The sequence below is a fragment of the Petaurus breviceps genome, unplaced genomic scaffold (assembly GCF_028583685.1).
Source record: "Petaurus breviceps papuanus isolate PSGF00001 unplaced genomic scaffold, PetGlider_PUasm1.0 184, whole genome shotgun sequence".
NCBI classification, from domain to species: domain Eukaryota; kingdom Metazoa; phylum Chordata; class Mammalia; order Diprotodontia; family Petauridae; genus Petaurus; species Petaurus breviceps.
The window spans coordinates 2,168,277-2,193,469 of record NW_027185793.1 but is presented as its reverse complement, the minus strand read 5'-3'; the positions used below and the strand labels follow the sequence as shown (position 1 = coordinate 2,193,469).

At 36.3% G+C, this 25,193-nt stretch overlaps 1 protein-coding gene and 1 long non-coding RNA gene across 8 annotated transcripts in view; one reads left to right on the top strand and one right to left on the bottom strand.

Annotated features, from left to right (window-relative positions):
• The window catches only part of FOCAD (focadhesin), a 504,358-nt gene that overhangs the window by 23,371 nt on the left and 455,794 nt on the right, over positions 1-25,193 (bottom strand). For all 7 annotated transcript variants that reach the window (XM_069088078.1, XM_069088080.1, XM_069088077.1 and 4 more), the window contains 7 exons: positions 15,561-15,708; positions 13,483-13,602; positions 10,868-10,990; positions 7,189-7,266; positions 6,213-6,284; positions 5,279-5,381; positions 3,635-3,715 (listed from right to left, as the gene is read on the bottom strand). In XM_069088078.1, coding sequence (XP_068944179.1) covers positions 3,635-3,715; positions 5,279-5,381; positions 6,213-6,284; positions 7,189-7,266; positions 10,868-10,990; positions 13,483-13,602; positions 15,561-15,708 — 725 coding nt within the window. The remainder of the gene's footprint in view (positions 1-3,634; positions 3,716-5,278; positions 5,382-6,212; positions 6,285-7,188; positions 7,267-10,867; positions 10,991-13,482; positions 13,603-15,560; positions 15,709-25,193) is intronic.
• Positions 11,010-16,252, top strand: LOC138161301 (uncharacterized). The gene is made up of 2 exons (XR_011168328.1): positions 11,010-11,985; positions 15,600-16,252. It is a non-coding gene; the product is annotated as an uncharacterized lncRNA (long non-coding RNA).

The window sequence follows — 25,193 nt, the reverse complement described above, 5'->3', positions numbered from 1 at the left end:
AATTTATATAACTTGGCAATGATTACAACATATATGGCAGCCTAAGTCACATTACACCTTGCTGGAATTAATCTCAATGAAATTTTGATTGAGAAAGAGAAATAAAAGAGGTGAGAAAAGAGGGCTGGTTAGGAGTGTGAAGAGGTAAGTACCCGCAGGAACCAGAATCCTACTGAACACTACTTAAAATATTTGACCTTGAATAGAATAATAAAATAGTAAGGAAATACCTTAGGCATTATCTAGTACAGGCCTGTCATTTTCCAAATGAAGAAAATTAGGCCTGAGGAGATGAAATTACTTATCTCTGGTTATACTGAGTTAATTGCAGGCAGCTAGTTGGTACAGTAGACAGAGCCCTGGACCTACAGCAAAGAACACATGAGTTCAAATTTGGTTTCACATACTCCCCCTAGCTAGATGACCCTGGACAAGTGACTTAACAGCCACCTGCCTCAATTTCCTCCACTATAAAATGGGTAAGAATAGCAACTATCTCCCAGACTTGTCACTTAGCACAGTACCTGGTACTGTGTAATAGGTACATAATCAAGGCTTATTCCCTTCTACCTTCTCCCTCACTCCCCCCAGGGTTAAAACAGAAGCCTCCTAGTCCAGAGCTCTTTCTACTATACTATATTTGATCTATCACTTCTTTAGCATAGAAGATAAATCTACTTCATGCAAATGGGGATTTATGACCCAACCAGACATTGAATACCTTTAAAGAAACAATTATTGGCATAAAAAGGTAATACTGGCAAATAATACATGAGCTATTTTTCTCCATGTTTGTATATGGTAAGTGCTTAATAAATGCTTTTCCTTTCATGTCTTTCTAATATGCAGCTAGAAAAAGAGGTGAGTTAGTCACATAGCAAGAATGAATAGATAACCATGAACAGACAGACTGAGTACCCTCTGGGTACGAATAAAATGATCAAAAAATTCTAAGCCAGTTCCCAATAAAACTGTCAGATATATGTAGCATGGCCAAATGATGTCCTTGAGGAAATATGATGATACCTCATCTAAGTGATTAAAAAAATGTAGAAAGAACAGCCTTTTAACATTGAGACAGGAAAAGAAAAAGTCACGTTGGTTAAGACAAAACATGTAAACATTCAGAATCTTGAATGGAGGTCCTTAGAAACAGTTTTGTTGTGCTTGGGGTGTTCAAATGTGGTTCTATGTAAAAACAACAGGCCTCCTCACCACCTCAGGTACTTTAAATGGCTTTCAAGTCCTGATGGGGTCATCTAGATAAAAACCTGAGTCTTTCACAAGAGGCTCCCCTATTCAAAAATAAAGACTAATTGACCAAAACTTGGCTGTCCAAAGAACAAAATGTTTGTTAACCCATCTGCTGCTGGCACAGTGCAATTAATTCACTATATGCTTTTCAGTCTTTAAATTACTAACATTAAAAGTAGATAGCCTTCTATCAGACAGACTTGGGAGGTCATCTAATAGTTTCTTCTATTCTACTCATGGCAAGAATGATTTTTTTTATCCTCTAAAAGAGTTTCTTTTTCAAGACAGCTCACCAAAGTTGTCATCCTCCCCACTACAGCCCCACTAGGCTGTAGTGAGTGACATCCAGACATTTTAATTCAAAGGCTGCTACAGAAGGGAGTTATTAAAATTCAAATGAGCTGAGCATATTGAAGAAGAAAACACTGGTTTGCATGCACACCTCTGTATTTGGCCATCCCATTTAGTCCCACAGAACAGGGTTTTGTTTTGTTTGTTTTAAATGGGCTTCTGAGGCTGAGGTCAGCCTCCCACGGCCCCCACTCCTCTAGGGTCATCATTAGTAATTTGGAAGGATGAATGGATTTTCTACTGAATCGTCAGCAACTTCGACAAGGAGGCAGCTCTCTCTCTCACAAGCCATAAGTGTGAAATGTCTGATTTTTTTTAAAAGAGTATTTATTGTACCTATTTTCAAATGGGTTGCAAACTGACAGTACAAGACAGCTACCAGTTCAGCTGTACCTGACTTATATGTATAAGGAAGAGCAAAGGTGCTAGATTGTGCTTTGGCTGTTCACAAAGGCTTATGAAGTTCCTAAGAATTCACAAATGGATCCAGAAAACAAATCCCCTCCTGCAAAGCAAAAAGAAATTTGGGCAGCCCAAACAAGTAAATTCCATCTATTCAGGATAATAATTTATCCTTCTTTTGCTCTTACAAATTTTTTGCCCCCTTCTACAAATAAATTCTTCACATCAACATCATTATACTTAAAGCAGAAGCAAATGCACATTTGCTTTATTTAAAAAGATAGATGTGAAAACATCCCATGCTCCTAGCTTTGTTTCTGTCACAAAATTCATAAGCTACTCTGGCTAGGCTTCAGATTCTTAATAATTAAATTAGTTCTTTGATAATGTTTTACTCAGGGTGTTAAGCATTGCTGCCATTAGTGATGAAAAGTTTTTTTTTTTAATCTGGGAAACATTAAAACAAACATAAAAACAAACCATACAAATCATTGTAAAAGGACAATAGTATGTTTTCTAGATCTCCATATACTTGAAGTGATTTTTTTCTTAAGCGTGTTAAAGTAGTCTACAATTTGGGAAGTCACTTGTATCATTAGACAAACAAGGCTTTAAGGGATTCCTATGCTGGCTGTGAAGACTGGGAGAGCTGACCTCTAAGGGTCCCTGCTCAACTCTAAGATGGTATGATATCTGGAAGCCACATCCTTGGCTGGACAGATTTCTTCAAACTTCATCTAATATGAAAATGACATTATTTTCCTGTAAGCCTGCGTCTTTTTCAACTTCTTTAAAAAAATATTCAGAGCTGTTTTTTCACCTAGAGCAGTCAAGTCCAGACAGCAATCCTCCTCAATGAAATTCATCCTTCATCTAGGTTGGTATTCAACTTATTCTAAAAGCCCATAATGGAACATTATTATATTTTTAAAAAAGCATTTATTAAGTGCCTACATGGCATTATTCCAGCTGCTCTATAAAGTAACAGAACCAATTTCTGACATCAACCAGCTTATGATGGAATAGACAAGAAACAAAAAACAGACAGAAAAAAAGTACAGAGGATAGAAATGTGAATTTAACAAACTATTTACATATAGATAAACATTAAAACACATGGTTTCAATGTAATAAACATTGACAATTGACACTAAATACATGCTGACTGACAGATTATGTGTGGGGGATGAAAGGGAGGCCCAGCAAAACAAAATGTACCTGATATATAATCTCCAATTAAATGGCACCCAAGATTAAGCTAGCAAGAAAAAAAAATCTCTGTTGAGAATTTAAGTAAAAGATTAACATCTACAACAGGTCCACCAAGCCCCAGACACTATTTTGTTCGAAAGGAAATGCTAAACCCGTGTGTGTGTGTGTGTGTGTGTGTGTGTGTGTGTGTGTAAGCTTTTATATAGAAAGATTCTTGGTAGGATTTGCTGGAGCAGTCTAGGATTTAAGGCAAGAGAAAACCTTTCTGTGCCTCCCTCCCATCCCCCACTCATCGTACCCCCCAGAAACTCTATGCTGTTTAGCTCTGAAGTGACACACTTTTGAACACAATTACTTACATAAGTAGTACATAAGTAGAAAGAAAGATTAAAAACCAAGGAATTTGCTCACTTACCTTTCTTCCCTCCTTCAATGATAAAGTCAACAGCTGCCCTAATAAAGCTGTTCTCAGGCAAATAGCTAAAGTCAGCAGGAACTGCAGGGACAGAAAACCATCAAATTAGCCAGTGAACTTGGCGGGACTAATGAAGGAAAGATAATGATCTCCTGCTGCCATTTCAACCTAGAGACAAAGCTGAGATGTTTATGCCATTAATCTCTGCACAATACTCCGTGGCTGCAACTAATTCTATTACGTTAAGTGACTGATGTCCAAGTAATCATTTAGGCTTTGCTAGCAAATTAAAACAATGGCAGAAGTTGTGAGGCTGCCAATCACAGAGACTAGATCGTTTTGGTAACCCACTGAGGAGGGTGTGTACTGGAGTAAACACCTCCTTAATGCTCCACCAATGAAATCAACAGGGTGACCTTCTAGGGGATGGAAGGAAATTGCTAAGCTGCTTTGTTGAAAGTACTGTCAAGAAGGCCACTCTAAGACATACTGAATTGTACATATAATACATAGATATGCAAAATTTGTATCAATGCCAACAACACATTTCATAAGGTATAGACAAGTAAGTGACCAATACTAGCTACTGATCTGGAACAGGAAGTCACTAACATCTATGCTGATTAAGTCCTAGGAGTCTCCTAATCTCTTTTTTCCTCAGTCCCCCATAATTGTTTTATCTAATGGTTCTCTCCTTGCCATAAATGACTCATTTGGAAAGTTCCATTAAAAGAAGGCATTAGTAGCTTTATTTTATAGATGGATTACAAGATTTAGAGCTGGAAGGGAACTTAGAAATCATCTATTCTAACCTCCTCTGGTATAACAGTAAATCCTATTACCATTAATCACTGTACAGGATTGAATTTGCTATAGGTCAAATGTGTTCTCTAGAATATAAACAAAAAGAAGCCTAAAGTAAAGGCTTGATATAGGCTACATGTTTTATGTGGATAGTGTTAGACCCATTTGCTATCACTAATCTTATACAAATTTTCTGACAGTCTTACAGTTAACTGAAGTTAACTATTCTGAGAAAGATATGTTTTCCTGTTAATAAGGAAAGAACCTTAGTGCAAAGCAGAATGGATGAAAGAGGGAGAAACTTATTACAGTGAACTCTCATTTTAAAGGCATTCATTAGTTATCCCTGATTGTTGTTTCTTCCTTGCCCTTGGATCCTGATGGCCTAGCATGGTGCCTGGCTTAATAAAGATTTAGTGATTAATTGATTAGGACACATGCTACTATGTTAGAAGTGAAACTAGGTTAAAAGAATAACTTCTAGTAACAAAACTCATTTAGGGTTGAGTCTGAGGATGTATCAGTACCAGAATCCATAAATAATAGGTTGGTTTATGACTCCCTAGTGTATTAATGGTGAAGCCCTTCACCTAAAACTACCTACCATGAGCCTAAATAAATGCATGAGAACTGTAAAGTTTTAGTAAAAAAGCTAGCAATAGAAAAAAGACTTGTCAAATTAAGGTCCATAATTTTATCTCAAAGGCAGAGAAGCCAACTTTTTAAATAAATCTATCCCATTATTTTTCTTAGTGGAACAAAAAAATCCCACACAAAACAGGGCCATATGTAGATAGTTTATGAAACCTGGGGACACTATGAAATCTGAACTATTCTTACCAGATGTTCTACTCTGACTTGAGGACAAGCTGGATAGATGAAGATGTCCAAGAAGCCAAGCTGCATTTGTTTGAAGTCCAATCACTCCAGAGAAACTGATGACCTATAGACAAAACTGCAGGAGTTCACTAACAAGACAAATTACAAACTCATGCCTAATAAAAAGACTCACAAAAATGCCACTGCTGATAATCATGGCCCTACCTTGACCATGATGGAGAACATAAAGACAATAAATTGCAACATCAGAGAAGGAACTCTGTGCCAATGTATGAGTTAGCCTTAAAGGAATTCCTTCTCATACTCCCCCCAATTATTAATAAAAAAAACAATAAACAGAAATCCACATAGGATTGTAATCCCTGTGATTAAAAAATTCCTTCAAACACTAATGAGGGATTATCAAATTATTAATCTATGTTAAGAAAATATCAAAACTGATTTGCCCATCTATTTACCAACTACTAGTCCCTCCTGATCTTAATTGGTTTTTAATTCTTTGTTTATGCAGTTATCTTTTCCTCGAGCTCCTGGGATTGCTTCCAATGTTAGGTCTACAAGAAAACTACGCATGTGGGAGACAACATTAGATAATCTATCCCTCATACCATGCCCACTGAGGGCCCTTGGTTTGTTTTGTTTTTTTGTTTTTTCCCCCAAACTCCAGTCCGTTCTTTTGGAATTCTCTCAATGAAAATCCATTAGCTTGAAACTTGAGCAGGCAAACATCATAAAGGACTGTCTAATAACAAGTGAAAATTCACAGACATATCTTGAAACATCCTCTAAAGTGTGCATCAATCACATCAAGAGGTTCACATTTTCATCAAAAATAAAAAGGGAAAATCAATTTGTAGGTAATAGGATATAGACTGAGAGGAAAACCATTCTTGCCCAGAGGACTCAAGTCCAAGGAGAAAGCTCCCATTCTCACCTGAGTTATGGTTCTGATTACTTCATTAAGCTGACTTTGAATGTGAGAAGCCTGAATTGCTTCTGATTTCAGCTGCAAATGAAAAAACAAATTAAAGCACGGTTAGAGTAAACAGTGGCATTCCAGATGCATTTACTATTATCTGACAAGTTGGCAGACACTTTCTGTTTATGTTCTTGCTTCCAAACACAGCATAACATCTCAGAAAAGTTATCAGGGAGAAACATCAAGTATAAATACAAGAGGCCAATAAAAAAGTAAAAGTATTGGGATGAAATGGAGTTTTCTATTGATGGATCTTAAGGTGCATCAATTCTTTGCATTCAACGACCTTCTCTTAGGTCAACAGGCCAGCCCTAAGTTTACCAGATTTCAGCTTTACAAACCCAAATGACAAATCATTTTACATTTTTTTCCCCATTAGATCCTTGAATCAATCAATTCTAAGTAAGAATTTGGCATGCAAGGCAACATTGCACTTGGTACCCTTCTGGAAAGCTAGGCTCATCTGATCCATAAACTGAATTAAAAAGAATCTTCTTCACATATCATCATAAAGTTGTATTTATTTTTATTATTTTGTTAAACATATGATTTCATCAGTGTAGAGCACTTCCAGTGAGGAAATTTTCTCTTTCAATGGACATTAGTAACTGCTGGGGAACACATAAGTCTAGAGTTGCCAAGGGCCCTGTGAGGCTGAGGAACCTTCCCAGAGAGTCACAGAGCTAATTATATACGTCAGAGGCTAGCCCTGAACCAGGCTTTCCAGACTAGGAGGCTGACCCTGTTTACTATGTCATTCTTCCTGTGTCCTTAATGGCCTTGAGAAACAATTGATAGGTCTCCTTTAAAAGTTAGAAGTTCAAAAAGAGATCTTCCTCCTGTCTCAAAAATGAAAGATGACATTTATTATCTCCTTGATAAACATATGGGTGATGCATGTGTATGTGTCTCTTTTTTTTGTTTGTTTTACCTGCATGACTGCACCTTCAGAACCAACCAAGGCAACCAGACCATTAACAGCTGCTAGGCATTGCATTGTGGGAGAACCCTAAAAATCAAATAATAAAAAACTTCAAAGAATGAAAAGTCAAACAATTGAAATTTGTTAAAACCTGACGTACTCATCCTTTTAGAAAGTCACTTCATCCCAATTGTTTGAGCTCATTATCTTGCCTTACTGTACAAATAAGCATTTAATGAAAAAAGTATCAGGGTTAACACAAGTGACAAATCAAGAAATGTTAACATCAATCATGTATGAACCTTTCTAAAATAATAAGAATATGTTCAATACATTATGATAAGTGTAAGAAAATAGAAGACTTTGAATATATTAATTTCAGAGTCACAGTTGATGAAGTAGAAAAATCTTATGAAGAATCTGATAAAATCTGAAAGTGATAAAGATTTTTTAGAATATATCTTGAAATTTGGTGACTGCAATACAAAGATAAACACAAGGAAGAACAGCATCTATCTATGTATGCACATAGCATATACACACACATGCTACAAAGTATGGTTCAGATTAAGAAATAAAAGATAGGATGGCTAGGTGACACAGTGAATAGAGCACTAGCCCTGGAGTCAGGAGGACCTGAGTTCAAATCGGACCTCAGACACTTAACACTTACTAGCCATGTGACTTTGGGCAAGTCACTTAATCCCAACTACCCTGCCTTCCCCCTCAAAAAAGAAATAAAAGATGCTGAAGGTTTTTCAGACTAAGAAGTCTCACAAGTGTATGTCAAAAAGAGTGGCTTCAGGGGCGGCCAGGTAGCACAGCGAGTAAGAGCACCGGCTCCAGTGTCAGGATGACCTGGGGATCGAATCCGGGCTCAGACAGTTAGCATCCACCCAGAAACACCTGGCCATGTAACCTTGAGCAAGTTACTTAACCCCAATTGCTTTAAAAGAAAAAAAAAAGAATGGATTCAAAGGGGGCGGCTAGGTGGCGCAGTGAGTAAAGTGCCAGCCCCGTAGTCAGGAGGACCCAAGTTTGGTTCTGGCGTCAGACACTTAACACCCACACACACACACCCACACCCACAAACACACACACAAAACTAGCCGTGTAACCTTGGGCAAGTTACTTAACCCCAACTGCCCTCCAAAAGGCAAAAAAAAAAAAAAAAGAGTGGCTTCAAGAAAATATTTGGAAATATCCAGACATAGCGAACATGCAACATCACAAAATCAAAACTTGCTATGATATAAAAGAGTTAACTACAAAGTTATTTCAGAATTACTTGTCTAGATAAAGTCATATCATTGGCCATTGAGAGGGTCATATTCAATAGCAATTTAAAAGGAGAAGAAAAGAAACTGCATGTAATCACAACAGCTCCAACCCAACATGTTTACAACAAAATATTGTCTCTAAAAATGGAAAATAGATAAAAGCAAAGACACTGAAATTATTGCGCTTTCTTAGAAGTTTGATCAATAATGAATAAATTAATGGAAAAGTATTTATTAAGTACTGTGCTAAGCACTGGTGATACAAATGTTATAAAGCCCCTGGGCTCAAGGCACTTATATTCTAATAGGAGACAACACATACAGGGGAGCAGTGTTTTAGTTTAGCAAGTCACCAAAATGGTGAGCAAAGCCATAGGGAGATGATTAACACTGTTTCTGGCAGCAAAGGCAAAGCTATTTGATTACTGTTCTAGTGCTAAGATGGGGAGGTGGGGGAAGGAAATGTGTGTTAATGGTGTGCATCTAGGACAGGCAGCAAGAAGGTAACATAATGGAATATAAAACATAGCTGGGACTGGTCAGAGATATTATCTTCTATGTGATGCATTCAAGGAACAAGCAAGCACTCACTCTTTACAAGCAGAGCCATGATAGCTAAAAAAAATATGAGTTAAGAACATAAGTTCACATGTAAAATATACCACAAGAGTTTGATGGGAAATCATAAGCTGTATTACTTCATAAAGAGTAAAAATGTAGAGGAAAGGGGAAGGAAGCTGTTGAAACTTTGGTGTGAGGTCAGTTAAGCCTGTTCATCACAAGAATATTTGTAGATCAAGCAAGATAGGAGATAATAAATAGATGTGGAATGACAATAGACTTACCGTTTTTATAATGAGCTATGCTCGTGGTCAATCAGACAGTCACAGAACTGTCATATTTGTATTTTGCCAACTTTATATATGATTTGCTACGAGGAAAAGGCAATGTCACTTAAGAAGAATAATTCAGGAAAATAACTAACCCTATCAAACGCACATATCCATGTGAGGCTAACCCACTTTTATTGGCATTCCAAGATCAATTTTTCAAGATATTTCAAAAAGGGAAAAATTCTTATAATAATGTAAAAAATACTAGATAATATAAATATTCATTAAAAAGGCAAGGAAGTTAAGACACTATCAATTATTTCCCTAATTGTCTGTTTCTTCATCTCCCCAAAAACTTAATGAGAATGATCTATGTATGCCAAACAGGCATCCTTAACAATAGCACAAGAAAGAAACAGGCACACTTTTATAGATGATTTTCCAGTAACACAGCACATTATCACAATTACATAGCTGGCTAAGGAGTGTGAATAAAGAACTCACTGGGTTTGTTAATTATAAAAAAATGACTGACTTAGTGGAGTAATCCATTGCCTTTGGGTTTGTTAAGATCATATAAAATTACATGATAGATGTGATCACAGAGATAACTATGAAATGATTCTCATTCCATCAAAATCAGGTGAGGTTAACTAAAGGTGTTAACAAGGTCATAGGAGATTGGATTATCAATAGATTATCCTATGGGTAGGTAACACTCTGCACTGAGCCTTACCACACTACAGGGCCTCTTCTGTGGACCATAATAGCTATCTTCAAGTATTGAAATGGAGGTTATATGGAAGAAAATTTGTTCTGCTTAGTCCTAGAGACTAAAAAGAGGAATAAGTTTCAGAGAAGCCATTTCTTAAATGGCTACCTTAAAAATGCTATAAAAATAAGCACTAATGAAGAATGTGATAAGCTGGCCTAGCTGTGGTCAGTTCCTCCTCACTGGAGGTCTTCAAGCAAAGGCTAAATGATCACTTATAAGAATAGTGTAGAAAGGGTGAATGTGAGATCTTTCTTTTCTCTTTTTGAGATCTCTTTTAACTCTAAGGATTCTATCATTCTATAAAGTGATCCATAATCACTCAAAAGAAGTGGGCCAAGGCATCAACATAGAAAAAGTTTAAGGAACAAATACTGCATATTTCCCAAGTAATATGAAGAAGTTGGATGGCTGGTCCAGTGAATTAGCATGGTGTTACACAGATAATGGAAAACAGGGTTAGAGTAACTACTTTGATATCCATGAATTATCGAAAGAATCAGATTAAAGGCTTCTAGCATGCTGAATGGATCTTCTATAGAAGACTTACAGGAAGACCAATAAAAATTACACAGTATAAGAAAGAGCAGATAAGTTTCAATCTGTACCTATGAAAGAAGTAGATGCATTAATAAGATCAGGAGGCATAAGTAGATTTGGAGATTAAATTTGTTTCTTTAATTCTTATTAAAGTTTGAAGATGCCACTTTACTACAGTATTGTATAACTCAGTATCTACTCCATGTTTTAAGACATTCATATTCTGTGTTTTTAAAAAATACTACGTAAGAAATTACTCGTACCTCTGTAAGAACAATTTTTATCCATGCAGGAAGTAGTCTGCTGATTAAGTCTTCTGCTTTTCCATGTCCACAGACTGATAAACCATGAACAATGTTCCCTAACGCCAAGGAAAAGCCTGAATTCTGTTGGGTTTAAAAAAAAGGCCAGGGAGGGAAAGGAATAGGAGAAGGAAAATGACATAGATTAGGAATGACCATATATAGTAACAGAGATATCTTCCAGGGCCTGAACTTCCTATCTTTCCATGATTATTTCTTACAACTCCAGCTAAACTGGATCACTGGCCGTCCCCAAATCTCATCCTGTTATCTCCTACCTCAACATATTCATGTAGATGGTTTCATCTGCCTAGAGTGTACTCACTACCCATCCCAATCTGTTGAAATCTACTTCATAAACAAACAAATAAATAAATATTCATGTCATGAAGATTTCCTTGATCTTCCAAAATGAGAGTTTTCTCTGAATCCTCAAATTTTCTTACATCTTGTTTGGTGCTCCTTTGAAACTCTACCTTGTATTCTACTTACCTGTGTAATTATCATCTCCCTATTCCCTGCAGACAGGTAATGGTAAACTGACTGGAGTGAGAGTTTCTGTTATTGTCATTTTTGTACATCTGGTACCCAGCACATTGATGCTTTCTTTGCTATAGCACCTTGAAGAACATAGAGCCTCTTCATCTGACTTTCAGCAGAAACCTTGCACATGTATTTTCCCCCCATTAGAATGTAAGGTCGTTGAATCTTACTTTTCTATTTGTATCCTTGGCTTTTGTACATAGGGAGCACTCAACAAATGTATCATTCATTCCTATGTTCTTAATAAATGTTTGTTCAATTCAATTGAACAATGGTGAGAAAATTAGCAGTTCACAGATGTTATAGGCCGGTGGACTTTGCTTTGTAACAGAAACCACACAGCTTAAGCACGAGGAATTCAGCTGTACTGAGTATTTTGTTTTCAGGAAGTAGCACTGCAATGTCAGAGAAGCCTGAACCAAACAGCTTTAAATAGCTCAGTCTTCAAAGCGTCAGAACAGAACTACTAGGGTGTGGTCTGCTAGGCAGGCTTATTCCTACACATGATTAAGAAAGGCGACCACAGCAGTCACAGGGTGAGTCTGCATGCATATTTCAACATTTTGCTGCAAGTATCGGAGTATGTGGGTGAATGGGCACATGGATGTAAAGAATGGTCGCAGTTACAAAAGGAGGAAGGTGACTTCACCCAATGCAAGCTGCAAACCAGCAACCCTTTCAATAACCCCTGTGGTCCTGATCAGGAACTTAGAAATAATGTATAAAAGAACCAGAATGGATCTTATTTTTATGTCTAATAATACAAAGTACTGAAATACTTCAGAAGTCTTTAAATATTAAGACTATATATAATCTTCTGCCTTTAAGAAGAAAACATCTAAATAAGGTGCATTGGACAGGGTTCTGGATTTGGAGAATAAGGTCCTAGGTATAAGTCTCTGTTGTATCACTCGGTAAATGAGTGACCAGAAGTAAGTCTTAATCTCTTTAGGTCTCAGTTTTGCTATATGCAAAATACAAAAGTTGTACCAGGCGACTTCTGAGGTCCCTTCTAATTCCAAATCCAGTGACACTGTGCAGTAAAGAAGGACTAAATCTATGAACAGGAGGAAGGCAAAAGCTACTACTTCTGAAATAATCTGATCATGAACTAATCATTAGCTACTGAAGCTATTTACACTTAAAATCATTCATGTAACCATTCTGGTACCTTTCTCAGCTTTAACAGAATCTTGCAGTGTTGTGCAGGCAAAATAGCAATGGAGATCTGAGTTTGAATGCTGCCGCTGACATTTGTGGGGGCCCTAAGAATACTTAGTCACTTTGTCCATATCCTCATCTAGGAAATGAGGTAGATTGCACTCATAATTCAGGTCCCTTCTGGCTTTGGTTTGTAAGATTAATCTAATTTTTTATAGAATTCTTACATTCTGCAACCAAAGAATTTAAGATTTTAGAAATTTTAATCTGAATTTTTTTTTTTTAATTCTTCAGCAATGACTGAGAACATGAAGCCTTTCATTTTCTCCCACATAAAGAGAAACTTTGGGAGAAACATTACTAGGAAGGCATCAGGAAGGCAAAATCTTCAGTGATGAAGTACCAGCCTAAAAGGTAGAGAGAACCACAATTAGAGGGTATAGTATGCTGGTTCTTAACCTGGGCTCCATGGACACCTTAGGATGTATTGTTAAATTTCAGGGTAGGGTCTGTGAATTTTTTTTTTTTAATTTTTCTATCTGTATTTCTCTCAAATTGATTTTCTTTGGAATCCTATGTACTTTATTTAATGAATTTTAAAATAGTATTGTGAGAAGGGATCCATACACTTTACCAGATGACCAAAAGGGTCCATGACACACAAAAAAGGCTAAGAATCCCTGCTTTGGAGTAATACACTGGAAAACACCCAGTAACAGGAGTTTGATAATGCAATTGAACTTCCTCAACTATTTTCTGAATTTAAGGAGATCTCCATTGTAACTAGCACCTAGGGGAGCTCAAAATATGCATGAAGGCAGACACCCAAAGAGATGAATAATTCTGAAGGAATCAAGGATATATCCAATGACCTGTTGGTTATTTTCAACTAACGTCCGAAGTTTATTCATAATATCTTCAGCCTCCACTGCCTCAATAATTCCAGCGCTGAAAGCTGAGGTGCACACACAACTGAGAGAGTAGGCAAGAACCTGAAGAGAGCACAAGGGAGGAGAGAATGATAAAGAAACCTAGAAGAGTGAAAAAGAACATAATTTAATCCTCACAAACATTCTGCCAAATAACTCAATAGGTTAAGGGAACATAAGCATCTACCATGATGGAGCTCCCTCACAAATAGAGAACTTTATGAACCCCTCAAAGAAAAAAAAAGCAACGGGTGGGGAAATAGAAGACAGAACATGGTATATTACATTTCCTTTTTTGCTTTGCTGTATGATTTCCTTTATGCCCTAGGCACGTAATATCTTTCTTCATGGTTGGGTTAATATATAAATATGCACTTCATGCTTCAGTGCAGCTGATTTCATCAATGTAGGCATTCCCTCCAATGATACTGATCACTACACATTCATCCCGGCCCAACCTATACCACTGTTGTTCGAGTCCTCCCATGAATCCTCTGCAAGATCCATTCAATGTTATATGTATGTTGTAAAAGAAATAAATACACTTGGTCAGTACTATGAAGCTGTATGGATACACACATGAGGCCTAAAACCAGTCATATAATCTTAATAGTGAGATACTAAATCTAAAAAAAAAAGTATAATTAAATCATGGAATGGTCATGGTAAATGATCTAAAGCCAACAGAGAATGAGGAAATTACAAGGTAAGGCTAAGGACGAAAAATGATTGTGCTTTTGCTCAATAATTTCTTACAACCAAATATGTAAATATACATATAAATATCTGTAGGTATCACATTTACTATAGTCAAAATTCTGTTTCTATTTTAATACCCTTTCTGTGTCTGTCCAAAATAAAATGGAAAACTTGCTACAGCTTGCAAATTTTTCCAGTGCTACAAAGTTTCCTGATTTCTAAAGCTAAAAACTGGACATCGTTCTAGGGGAAAAAAATTAACAATTCACTTGCGGCTTCATAAATGAAATGATCTAAAGAAACAAAGAAATTAATAGAAAGACAGCTGCTTTAATTGTGAAAACCTTGTTTTCATTTATTAGTTAAATTGCTCCTCTATCTGAAAAATGTCTCCTTTCACTTAAAAAACAATATTATTAAATCACCCCCTACACTCTTTTAAAAATGGAAATAGAGTGCATGTCCTAGAACAAAACTTCAACCCTGTGTATCCCAAAGAAATTCACCAATTCAACAGAGCCCCATTGCTGAAAGCATAGGAGCTACCCAGGGAAACACAGAAGCCATTATGTACTCATCAATAGCTCATGGGGCAGCCTGGGATAAAAGAGAACCTGCTTTAATGAGGGGGGAATCTGGCTGGTCATGAGGTCATCCCCTATTCCTCTAAGAGAATGGCACAGGCTCTTTAGTTCCACCTGGGTGTAACAGAGGCAGGCATTAGGGGATCCCACTATTAGCTTTCCGTCTACTCGTGGTCAACATATGCAGGCTGTATGCCCCCATGGATTGCAATCCCTATACCTAAGTTATGTACAGGGGAGGCCAAAAGCAATGTTTTCACAATGCAATAGAGAATCCATTGTTTGTTGGGTGGCAAAGGAATTCCCATGTTATTTCTCACATTAGTTTCATAAAATTAGTAATTATTTGATCTGTCATGCACAGCCTTAATTTTTTTTTTCAGGGGTGGTAGTTATATTTTGCTTTAGCACAGTTCTGAAAAGTTACATTTGACTTTCAGTCAGGATTGTATCTCTTCTTAGAGAAGGCATCCTGGTAAAGCTAACTTAGGTTTTTGCTTTTAACAAAGACTCTCATCTTAACTGCCACATTTATAGCTAAGTTGATCTTAAGAGCTTAAAAAACCCCAACAACCACTAAATCAAAAACCATTGCCTAAACATAACCTGGTGACCAATCCATGTTCTCTTACAATATAGACAGCAAGAAGATGAAGTAAGAAAATCAAAACATTAGCAGTAAAAAAAAAAAAGACAAAATTTCAAAGTCAGATGGAAAATTTAATCCAGGCCTCTTACCTCTTGAAATGCTCTGCTTTGGTCCCCACTGTCATCCAGGTATGCAGACAGCTTTCGAAGAGAGGTAGCAATGTGGACCCGGGATTCAGTTTGACTGCTGTGGCTCATGAGGGAAAGGACAAGTCCTACTCCCAGGATGCAACCAGTGCTTGGAGAAAAGAAGAAAACATATACCAAACACAGGAATTCAAGGAATTCTCATTAGGGAAGTTCCTAATGCTGAGAATACTGGGAAGTAGACGGGATTCTAATTCTGCTATTTGTAGTGGTTATAAAAACAATGTATATGCTCTAGTAGGTTGTACTTGAGTTAAGAAAGGCTTTGAGTATGAACTTGAAGATGTATCATTGGACGAATAACCGAAGGTCAAGAGAGACTCCTCACAATGAGATGAGAGACTGAGGAATATGCTTTTGCCACAGCAACTCATTAAACTATCGACCTCAGGATAGAAGACCTGCCGTCTGCATTAGTAGAGAATCACTAGAATCAAATCTTTTAAAGTAAAGAAGTATTTATAAGGACATAGTTTTATATCTATCCATTATCTCTTGCTCCTCTCATGTTCACATGCTTTGTTCCTCAAAAGGCACAGAAAAACTGATGTTTCTTTCAACTAATTCTGTTTATGAAGCTCCTGCTGTGTGCTAAACAAATATATACTGCAGGGACAAATAAAACTTAGAAAAGATATGTTTCCTCCCTTCACAGAGCTTACAGATTTATCAGGGAATGCGACACAGACACAGATAATTGTGTAATATAAAGTATTATATGACATGGTCATTAGAGAGTTGTAAGTTAAAAAAAATTTGCAAGGTTCAAGTGGGGAGGGTGTAGGGTTTAAGGAAGCTTTCATGGAAGAGTATCAAATTTGAGTTGGACTTAAAAGGTGGGTAGGAATTCAAGAGGCAAAGAAGGAGAGGAAGAGTAACACAACAGAAAAAAACAAGACATTTTATATTTATGAAACAGCTAGAAACTGAGGGGTAATTGGAAGAAGCTACATGTTTCTCTGCACACACGCATGTATCAGTCCATTGCCTTCTCTGGCTATCACTGAGTCAAAAAGGCAACTGAACAGAATACATGGGTTTATCACAAGTCAGTCCACATGGTGATTCTGTTGGTAGTTTGTACTATATGCAATTCTCCTGAAATCACAAATACACATTTAGAGTCTTGAGCTGTCCTCTTAAGAGAAATAATTAGCATTTACTTGCTGTTTTTAAGGTTAACAAAGCACTTTACATGTTATCTCATTTGATACTTATAACAAGTCCATGAAGTAGGTGCTATTATTATGCCCATTTTTCAGATGAGGAGCACGAGGCTGAACGAGGTTAAGTGACTTACCAAAGACGACAGTTATTCAATGTCTGAGGCAGAACTTAAACTTAGGTTCAAGTCCATCATTCTATCCAATATGTCACCTAGATACCATACTAGTATGATCATAAGTCTGTGAAGGGGATGAAGTAACCGTTGGTAGTGTTGAATGTTAAAAAAATAAATTGAGCCCAATGGAAATCTTCTTCATTCACAAGACTCAATTTTCCCTTTACTGATCTGCTTGAGGACATTTTCCAAGGCATTTCTCCAACAGCCTACTTTAAAATACTTATGTATTATATAATTTTACACTAGAATAATATCTATTACCTAAGTGCTGATATACTTTAAAAAAAATCATTTTATGTATTTACTAGTTACTTCCCATGATATCTCTGAAGAGCAAAGTCTTAAATACCTTGTGAAAGAAAACCCAAGGTAGGAGGGTCTGATGGCCCAGAAATGCAGCTCACCCAAAGTCATGCACTGCATTTATAGCACAGTGAGTACTAGAACAAATGAGCCTCTGATTCCCGGGCTTATGCTCCATATATCAGACCAAGGCACCCTCTTGGTGCCTGCCATGGTTCTTTATTGGAATACTTAAGAAAAAGGACCATTCCAAAATGTAATGTTCTTGTTTCAATTTAGTGCGTCAATTTCAGAACAATCTGGCAATCAAAAAATCCTTCAAAAACAAGCCAATGCATCAGTTCATCAATACTCAAGCACAACTGTTGTTGGAATTTACATGAATTAAACAACAAGCCCAACTAAGATAATGTTTTTGCAAGCGGTTTAATCACCATCTAACAATTGAATACTGCGTACTTTTGAGGCAAATTACATTTTGCAGAGAAAAACAAGAGCTAAGAGCTCTTGTTTAATATGGATTGCAAAAACTCCCTTTGCTTTATTCTGAGATCTAGAAAGAAAAAATAAAAAATATTCCATACCAATGCAGCTAAAAGCATAAGAATTGAGAAAAGTACCCCCAGTCCTATGAAATTAACTGTCATGCAGAATTTGACAAATATTACACACACTCATTTCATAATTACTTGTATTTAACATTACCTTGTTAAATCATTTGCAGATTTTTGAAGAAAAAAATTGGAAAAATAAAGTCTGATTCTAGTCGCTGGAATTTCCCACTATCTGATCAGCACGGAAGGATTATGCAAAATTTTATTTGGTAAAGCTGAATTGATGAACATTTTTTGAGAGGTTGGGGGTGGGAGGTAAAGGTAGGGTCTAAACCTGTGATTTTATTGGTGTAGATAATTTGAAGGGTAGAAAGCCCCTGCAGAGAGTGGCCAGGGCATCTAGAGTTTAAATGGCTTGCTCAGGGTCACAAAGCCAGAATGTGTCTGGGCCAAAATTTGGACCTAATCCTTTCTGACTCTGAGGTTAATTCTCTGCCCACTATAACAAACTATACCTAGTGGCATGGTGAACTAAACCAGTTAAAAATAAAAGTGTACTTATACTTTGACAGACTGTAAAAGAAACAAGAGAATAGTTAAATAAAATTTTGGGCTGTAACTCCCATTGCTTCCAATTGTTTAAGCATTCTTAAGCAGCGAGGTGACACATAGGATAAAGCTGAACTTGGAGTCAAGAAGAAATTAAAATTTCTGCCTCAGGCATATACTAGACGTATGGCCCTAGGCAAGTCATTTAACTGGTGCATGTCTCAGTTTCATCATCTGTAAAATGGGTATAATAATAGCTTCTAACCTCACAGGACTGTTTAGAGGATCAAGTGAGATAACACACACACACACACACACACACACACACACACACACACACACACACTGTTTTCCTAACTTTTAAATGCTATGTAAGTACTAGCTATTTTTATTATTATTAACCCAACTACTCAGACATTACAAAAAACATGATTAAGACATGTTCTCTCGGGCTGAACCCTATTGATAAAATGAATAAAAAATAATTGGGATGGGCTAGTATATAATTTCAAGATGAGAATAAGGGAAGGAAAGAAGGTAGACAGCTAAGCATTAGTTCTTATACTTGTTCAGAAATAGAGGCAGATCTTTAAGAGAGAATTTCACTATTCAAAGGGCTCAAGTGAGAAACCTTTTTTTCCTATTTCCTTCCTGATGTAAGAAAGAGTAAACAGTACAGAATTTATAGAAAAAAAGGTCTCTCCTACTTCGAACCTTTTAACCAGGTAAAAGTCAATGGCAGTAATAAAACAAATAACAAACAAACCTGGTTCTTTGAAAAGATTAACAAAATTAATAAACATTTAGCCAATCTGATTAAAAAAGGACAAAATCAAATTGACAAAAAAGCAAAAGAATAAGATGAAATTACAGCAAAACTAGGAGAAATAAAAAGAATGATCAGAATCTGCTATGCAGTTATATGCCAACATAACTGAGAACATAAAAGAAGAACAGAATTATTTAAAATTAAAAAAAAATCTAGTCTCAAAAAAGAACTAGAGCTATAAAAGAACACCGAAGAGTAAAAGGTTAATGGTGAGGGAAGGGAGGATGCAACTCCTGGTCCTAATGGGCTCAGAGAATTCTATCAAGTTTTTAAAGCACAATTAATAACTACCACACAAAAGTTATTCTATAAAATCCTGAAAGAAAGCACTCTACCAAACTCCTCTTATGAAACAAATGCAGTCCTACTACATCTAAAGCAGGGAGTGCTAAAGCAAGAAAAGAGAACTACAGACCAGTATCATTAATAAATATCAAACAAAAAATTTTAAATAAAATCATCTCAAAAAGACTATAGCAATTTATCCAAGAAATAATTTGCTTTGACCAAGCTGGATTTGTTAACACGCATATAAGTATGATTTAACATTAGGAAATCAGCATAATTAATCATCTTAAAACTAGAAACACCCAAAACTGCATGATCACTTCAATAGAAGCAAAAAAAGCTTCTGACAAAGTACAACCCTCATTAATGTTTTAAAAAAGAAAACCCTTCTACAAAGCATATGTACAAAGGAATCTTTTTTAATATCACAAAAACACAACCTCTTTTAAAACCGAAAGCAAACATTATATACAATGAGGATACACTAGGAGTTTTCCAAATAAACACAGGAGGAAAGCAAGGATGGACTCTGTTCTAGTTATTTTATAAAGTTCTAAAAATCCCAGCAAGATGAGAGAAAGAAATCAAAGACATAAAAATAAACTGTGAGGAGATTAAATTATCCCTTTTTACTGATAAGATGATGGTTTGTTTAGAAAATTCTAAAGAATCAATAGAGAAACTAAATAGGACCATTATCAACTTCAGCAAAATTGCAGACTACAAAATAAACCCTCAAAAATCAACAGTATTTCTACATAATTAAAAAATACAAAACTCAATAATGGGATGGGAAATAAGTATAAACTGCATAAAATATTTGGGAGACAATTTAACAAAGCACAATTAATATGTAGATTCAATTATAAATTGTTCCTTAAAGAAATAAAGAGCAATTTAAATAACTGGAAGGAAAGTCAGTGTCCATGACTGGACTATGACAATAAAATAAATTTTTAGTGCTACACTAATCAAATTATCAAAAGTACATTGCAACGGAATGTTAAAGTTGCATTTTCTCTTTGAATGTTTGGATAACCACTTGTTGGAGATTGTATCATAATATCACAGATTTATAGACAAATGAAATACAATCTCCAACTTTTCCTATACAAAAATTTTATTTTTCTATAAATCTGTGATATTATGATACAATCTCCAACAAGTAGTTATCCAAACATTCAAAGAGGAGAAACTCACTGCTACCTCAGGTAGCATACTGTACTTTTGGATGGCTCAAACTATTTGTAGGATTTTCTTTCAATCAACCAAAATCTGCTTCTTTCAAGTTTCTACCCCTCTTACTAGTTTTGATATTTGAAAATAAGTAGAATAAACTTAATCTCTCTTATGGAATGATAGCAGAGTTATAATGTTTTCTGTCTATGTTTTCTCTTCTTCAGGCTAAAAAAAGTTTCAATTGTTTCAACCAATCCTCAAATGGCATGGTTCCTCATACTTTCACTAATCTTCTTTGGGGAGGCTTCTATTTGTCAATGTTTTCTTAAATAGAGGCTCCTAAAAGGAAACATAAATCTTCTACATGTGGTCTGATCATGGCAGATTATGTCACCTCCATTGCCTAAACTCATGCGAACTCTCTTAATTGGCTTATTGTGTTGATATACTGAGTTTTGTAGCCTTTTTCATATCCTCAGGGCTTAGCACAGTGCGCCTGTGCCCCCCCCGTAAGGGCTGAATAAATGCTTGTTCACTAAATGACTCAGCTTGACATCAACAAGGAGCACACATTGTAGGTTAGATATTTCTTCAAAATCCAGAACTTCTTCGGTTAATTTTCTGAACATAGCTGTGGAGCTTCATATTGATGCTAATAAATGTTACCTTATTACACTTGCTTCATTACTGAAGGCTAGAAAGATCATCTGGGATCCTAAAACTGAAATTCAATCTATCCCTCCTACCATGCAGTCTTCTTCAAATTTTATAATGATATTATATATTCCTTCATTGAGATTATTATTGCATAACAGGGTAAATAAAACAAAGTTATCATTTTAAAAAATAACTGAAATTGATAAATTATCACTTGACCTGATTGAGAAAAAGAGAAGAAAATAAAAGTATCTAATTTTTTAAAATGTACAAAGCTAATTAAGAGGAGTAGTGGAGAGTCAGCCAACCTTGGGGTTTCAGAAGACCTGAGTTCAAAATCTCTCTCTGTCTGACATATATTATGTGTGAACTTGGACAAGTCATATGACCTTGTAGTGGTACAGAGCAACTCTGTAAGACTATAGTTTGCAGAGCAAGTAGAAATAGGTAAAAGGTACTGGTAGATGGAATTTCCTCCCTCAGAGACCCATATACAAATGATATGCCACACATGTACACATATGCATACCTCAAATAGAAAAGTAAGTCAATGAAACAGAATAAACAAGAAAGAGAAACAAGTGAAAACAGTTCAAATTTTGATAAATCCATGAGCATGAAGGACTTCTCTGATAAGAACTACTAGAAAGCAACTTGGCAAAAATGCTGTTTAGTCCAATATCTTGCACCATATACTACAATATGCTCAAAATGGGTATGAAGCCTGAATCAGAAAGTTCACATTTTTAAAAAAATGTAAGTGAATGAGATCAAATGTAAAACTATGGCTAAGGGAAGAATCATGGACTGATCAAAAGAAGTCATAAAACATAAAATAGGCAATTTAGACTATATAAAATTTAAAAGCTTTTTGCAAATAAAATCAATAGAACACAGCATTAGAAGAGAAAAATGGAATGGGAAAATGTTTATATCAAATATCACCAATAAAAGTATGATTTCCAAAAGGTACAGGGAATTGATCCAAACATATTAACACCAAGTGCTATTCCTTCAATAGTCAAAGGATATGTCTGATTAACATTAAAGTATCTTTCTTCCTGGAACTACTTGTATTACTCTGCAGAATCTCAGAGGTTCCAAAGAACAATTTCAGAAACACTATTCTAGAAAAATATTTTTAGTGCTATACCTCCCTACAAACTACTAAATGTCTAAGATGTGTTCTCTGCTACAGAAAAATCTGAAATTTATGTTGAAATTCACATTATTTCTATATGAAATGAGTACATATGGCCTAGGACCTGCTTCTATAAATGTTTTTTTCTACTTATTTACCTAAAATTCAACAAATTATGTTTTTCTCTTAGTCAATCTCCTTCAATGAAATCATTCATTCATTACTACAACTGTAATGAATGGGTTATTGTTATGTTTATCTAGACCTCCTGAGTTGTGCCTTTATGCTTGTACTAGTTTTCATAAGGTATGACAGGAGAATAGCCTCAGATCTTGATTTCTGAATTAATATAATCAAATTTCAAGTTCCCTGATACTTTAAAGCCTTTATTTTTATCTTAAGGCATTCAGTTTAACATTAATACTAAATTGTCTGCTTCCATCCTCAGTTTCCTATTTTTGCTAGACCACACACAACTTGGATTGATTTTTGTTCACAGATATCTCTGTCCCACAAGAACAAAGAGCAGCTATGTGTTGATGAGTATTTTAGGAAGGATAAAATATGGTCAGAGAAAGTACAGTAAATAGACAATATCAGACCTTATGACTGTTAACTTGAGCATTCTATAAAAATACTAATTAGCAATAAAAAGGATCCAGGTCTCAAACTGTACCAGATAATATAACAGTAACCATTTAAACGGTCAGTTTAGTCAGTTAAAACATCATCTCTACAAAAGAATTCTAAGGGCTGACAATGCTATGCAACCCTTTTATACATGCACAGTTAATATCATATGACACAATAACAAAACTTTTCCCAAAATGACCAAGGCAAGAATCTGAACTCAATCTAACTCTTTGATTAACTTGGCAAATAAGCCAACAAAGTATCTATGTAAAGGCTCAATAAGGAATTAATCAAAATGTACTCAATTCAGTAGACAGAGACAGAACAGAGCATGCACAAAAGCATCCTTCCCAAATCTGGCACAGCACATGTGTTAGTCAGTTATGGGTGTTTGGGGGGATGACCTAACCCCCCAGATGTTTCCATTTGGCTAGGCGTGTGACTCAGAGTTGAGCAAGGCTTGGTACTTAGGAGATGATGAAGTAATCCTCTATTGGCCACTGAGCTAGAAAAGCAGACTGAATGCACCCTGAAAAAGGAAGTGACCCCCACTGGTGCTATTTTTTCCCTAACATTTTTTTCTTTTGGCAAGTAACTCGAAAACATTAAACTGCCGAACACATAATGGCCAAAGCTCATTTCCTGTCTCAGTGAGCCTGATCCTAGGTTTGGGGCTGATACTTTTGTGCTTGATGCTTCCTGACCTTAAATGAGTAGGTATCATGGCTGAAATGGACATGTCCAGGCTGAGAGACCTGGGTCCGGGAAGTCTGGTGGTCCTGGGTCCTTTTGCAGTAACTGACTTGCGCTAAGTGGAGGAATTCCCAGAACCTACTTCAGAGCAGATAAACATCAAAAAGAGCATAAACACAATTCTGGTTTGGTTTGCCAGAAGACATAGACTTCGAAGGAAACAGTTCAGAACTTAGGTGAAACATAAAGAGCCCAATTAGCAGTTTTGAAACCTACTGTATGGGGGAGGCTAGGTGGCGTAGTGAATAGAGCACTGGCCCTGGAGTCAGGAGGACCTGAGTTCAAATGTGACCTCAGACACTTGACACAATTACTAGCTGTGTGACTTTGGCCAAGTCACTTAACCCTGATTGCCCTCCAAAAAGAAAAAAAAAGAAAACTACTGTATGTTTTGAAGAGGTCAGAGCCTTAGTGTCCTAGGAAAGCCATGACGTCAGTCTATCAGTTGGCATTTATTAAGCACCTACTATGTGCTAGGCCTTGTGTTAAGAGTTGGGGATAAAAAAGAAGGCAAAATCTAGTCCCTTTCCATGAGGAGCTCATGATCTAATGGGGTAGAAAACATGCAACAAAGTATATAAAATAAGCTCTATATGGGTTTGGTCAGTCAAGCAATGAACCTTCATTAAGCACCTAAGTAGGCAGGCATTGTCCACTGGTAATATAAAGACAGGCAATAGACAGTCCCTGCCCTCAAGGAGCTCACAGTCTAAAAAAGAAAATTGCATGGTAATTATAACAAGTTACAGAAATCTTTAAATCTTTCTATCAATGGGTGCTTCTAAGTGTTTTGTATTTCTTTTCTGTGTACGGATTAAATACCAGCTCTATACCTGATTTACAATATATACCAGGTGCCTCTCTAATCCCTCACTTTGGGCAGATCCTAGCTACGAACAAAACCTATGTAACTAAATCAGTCCCCAGGTACTGGGGTAGGGGTTTAGGGAGCCAAAAAGTATAAGAAAAAGGAGGCTAGCTCAGTTCATGAGAAGCCAGAGTTCCTCCAGAACTGAGCCTGGTCCAGAGCAGAGGGTCTCCTTAGTATAGACAGGGAGACTGTCCTGCCCCCACTGGGCCCAGCTGTGGTTATTATCGTTAGAATAGCATAACTTCAATTAAGGAACACAGTGTGGACCTGGTAGTAAAATTCCTCTTTTCATTTAGAATCAACTGGTATAACTGTACCAACAGTATCATATTAAGTTTCCAGTAGATGGCAGTAAGCTATAAGCCATATAACTACACTTGCTAAAAGCCCAGGCGCTCAGTAATGTCAGCAAGAGCATGTCTCTTGAAGCATGCCAAATTTGCTCTGGGTGAGTTCTGAAATCACTCTCCTTCT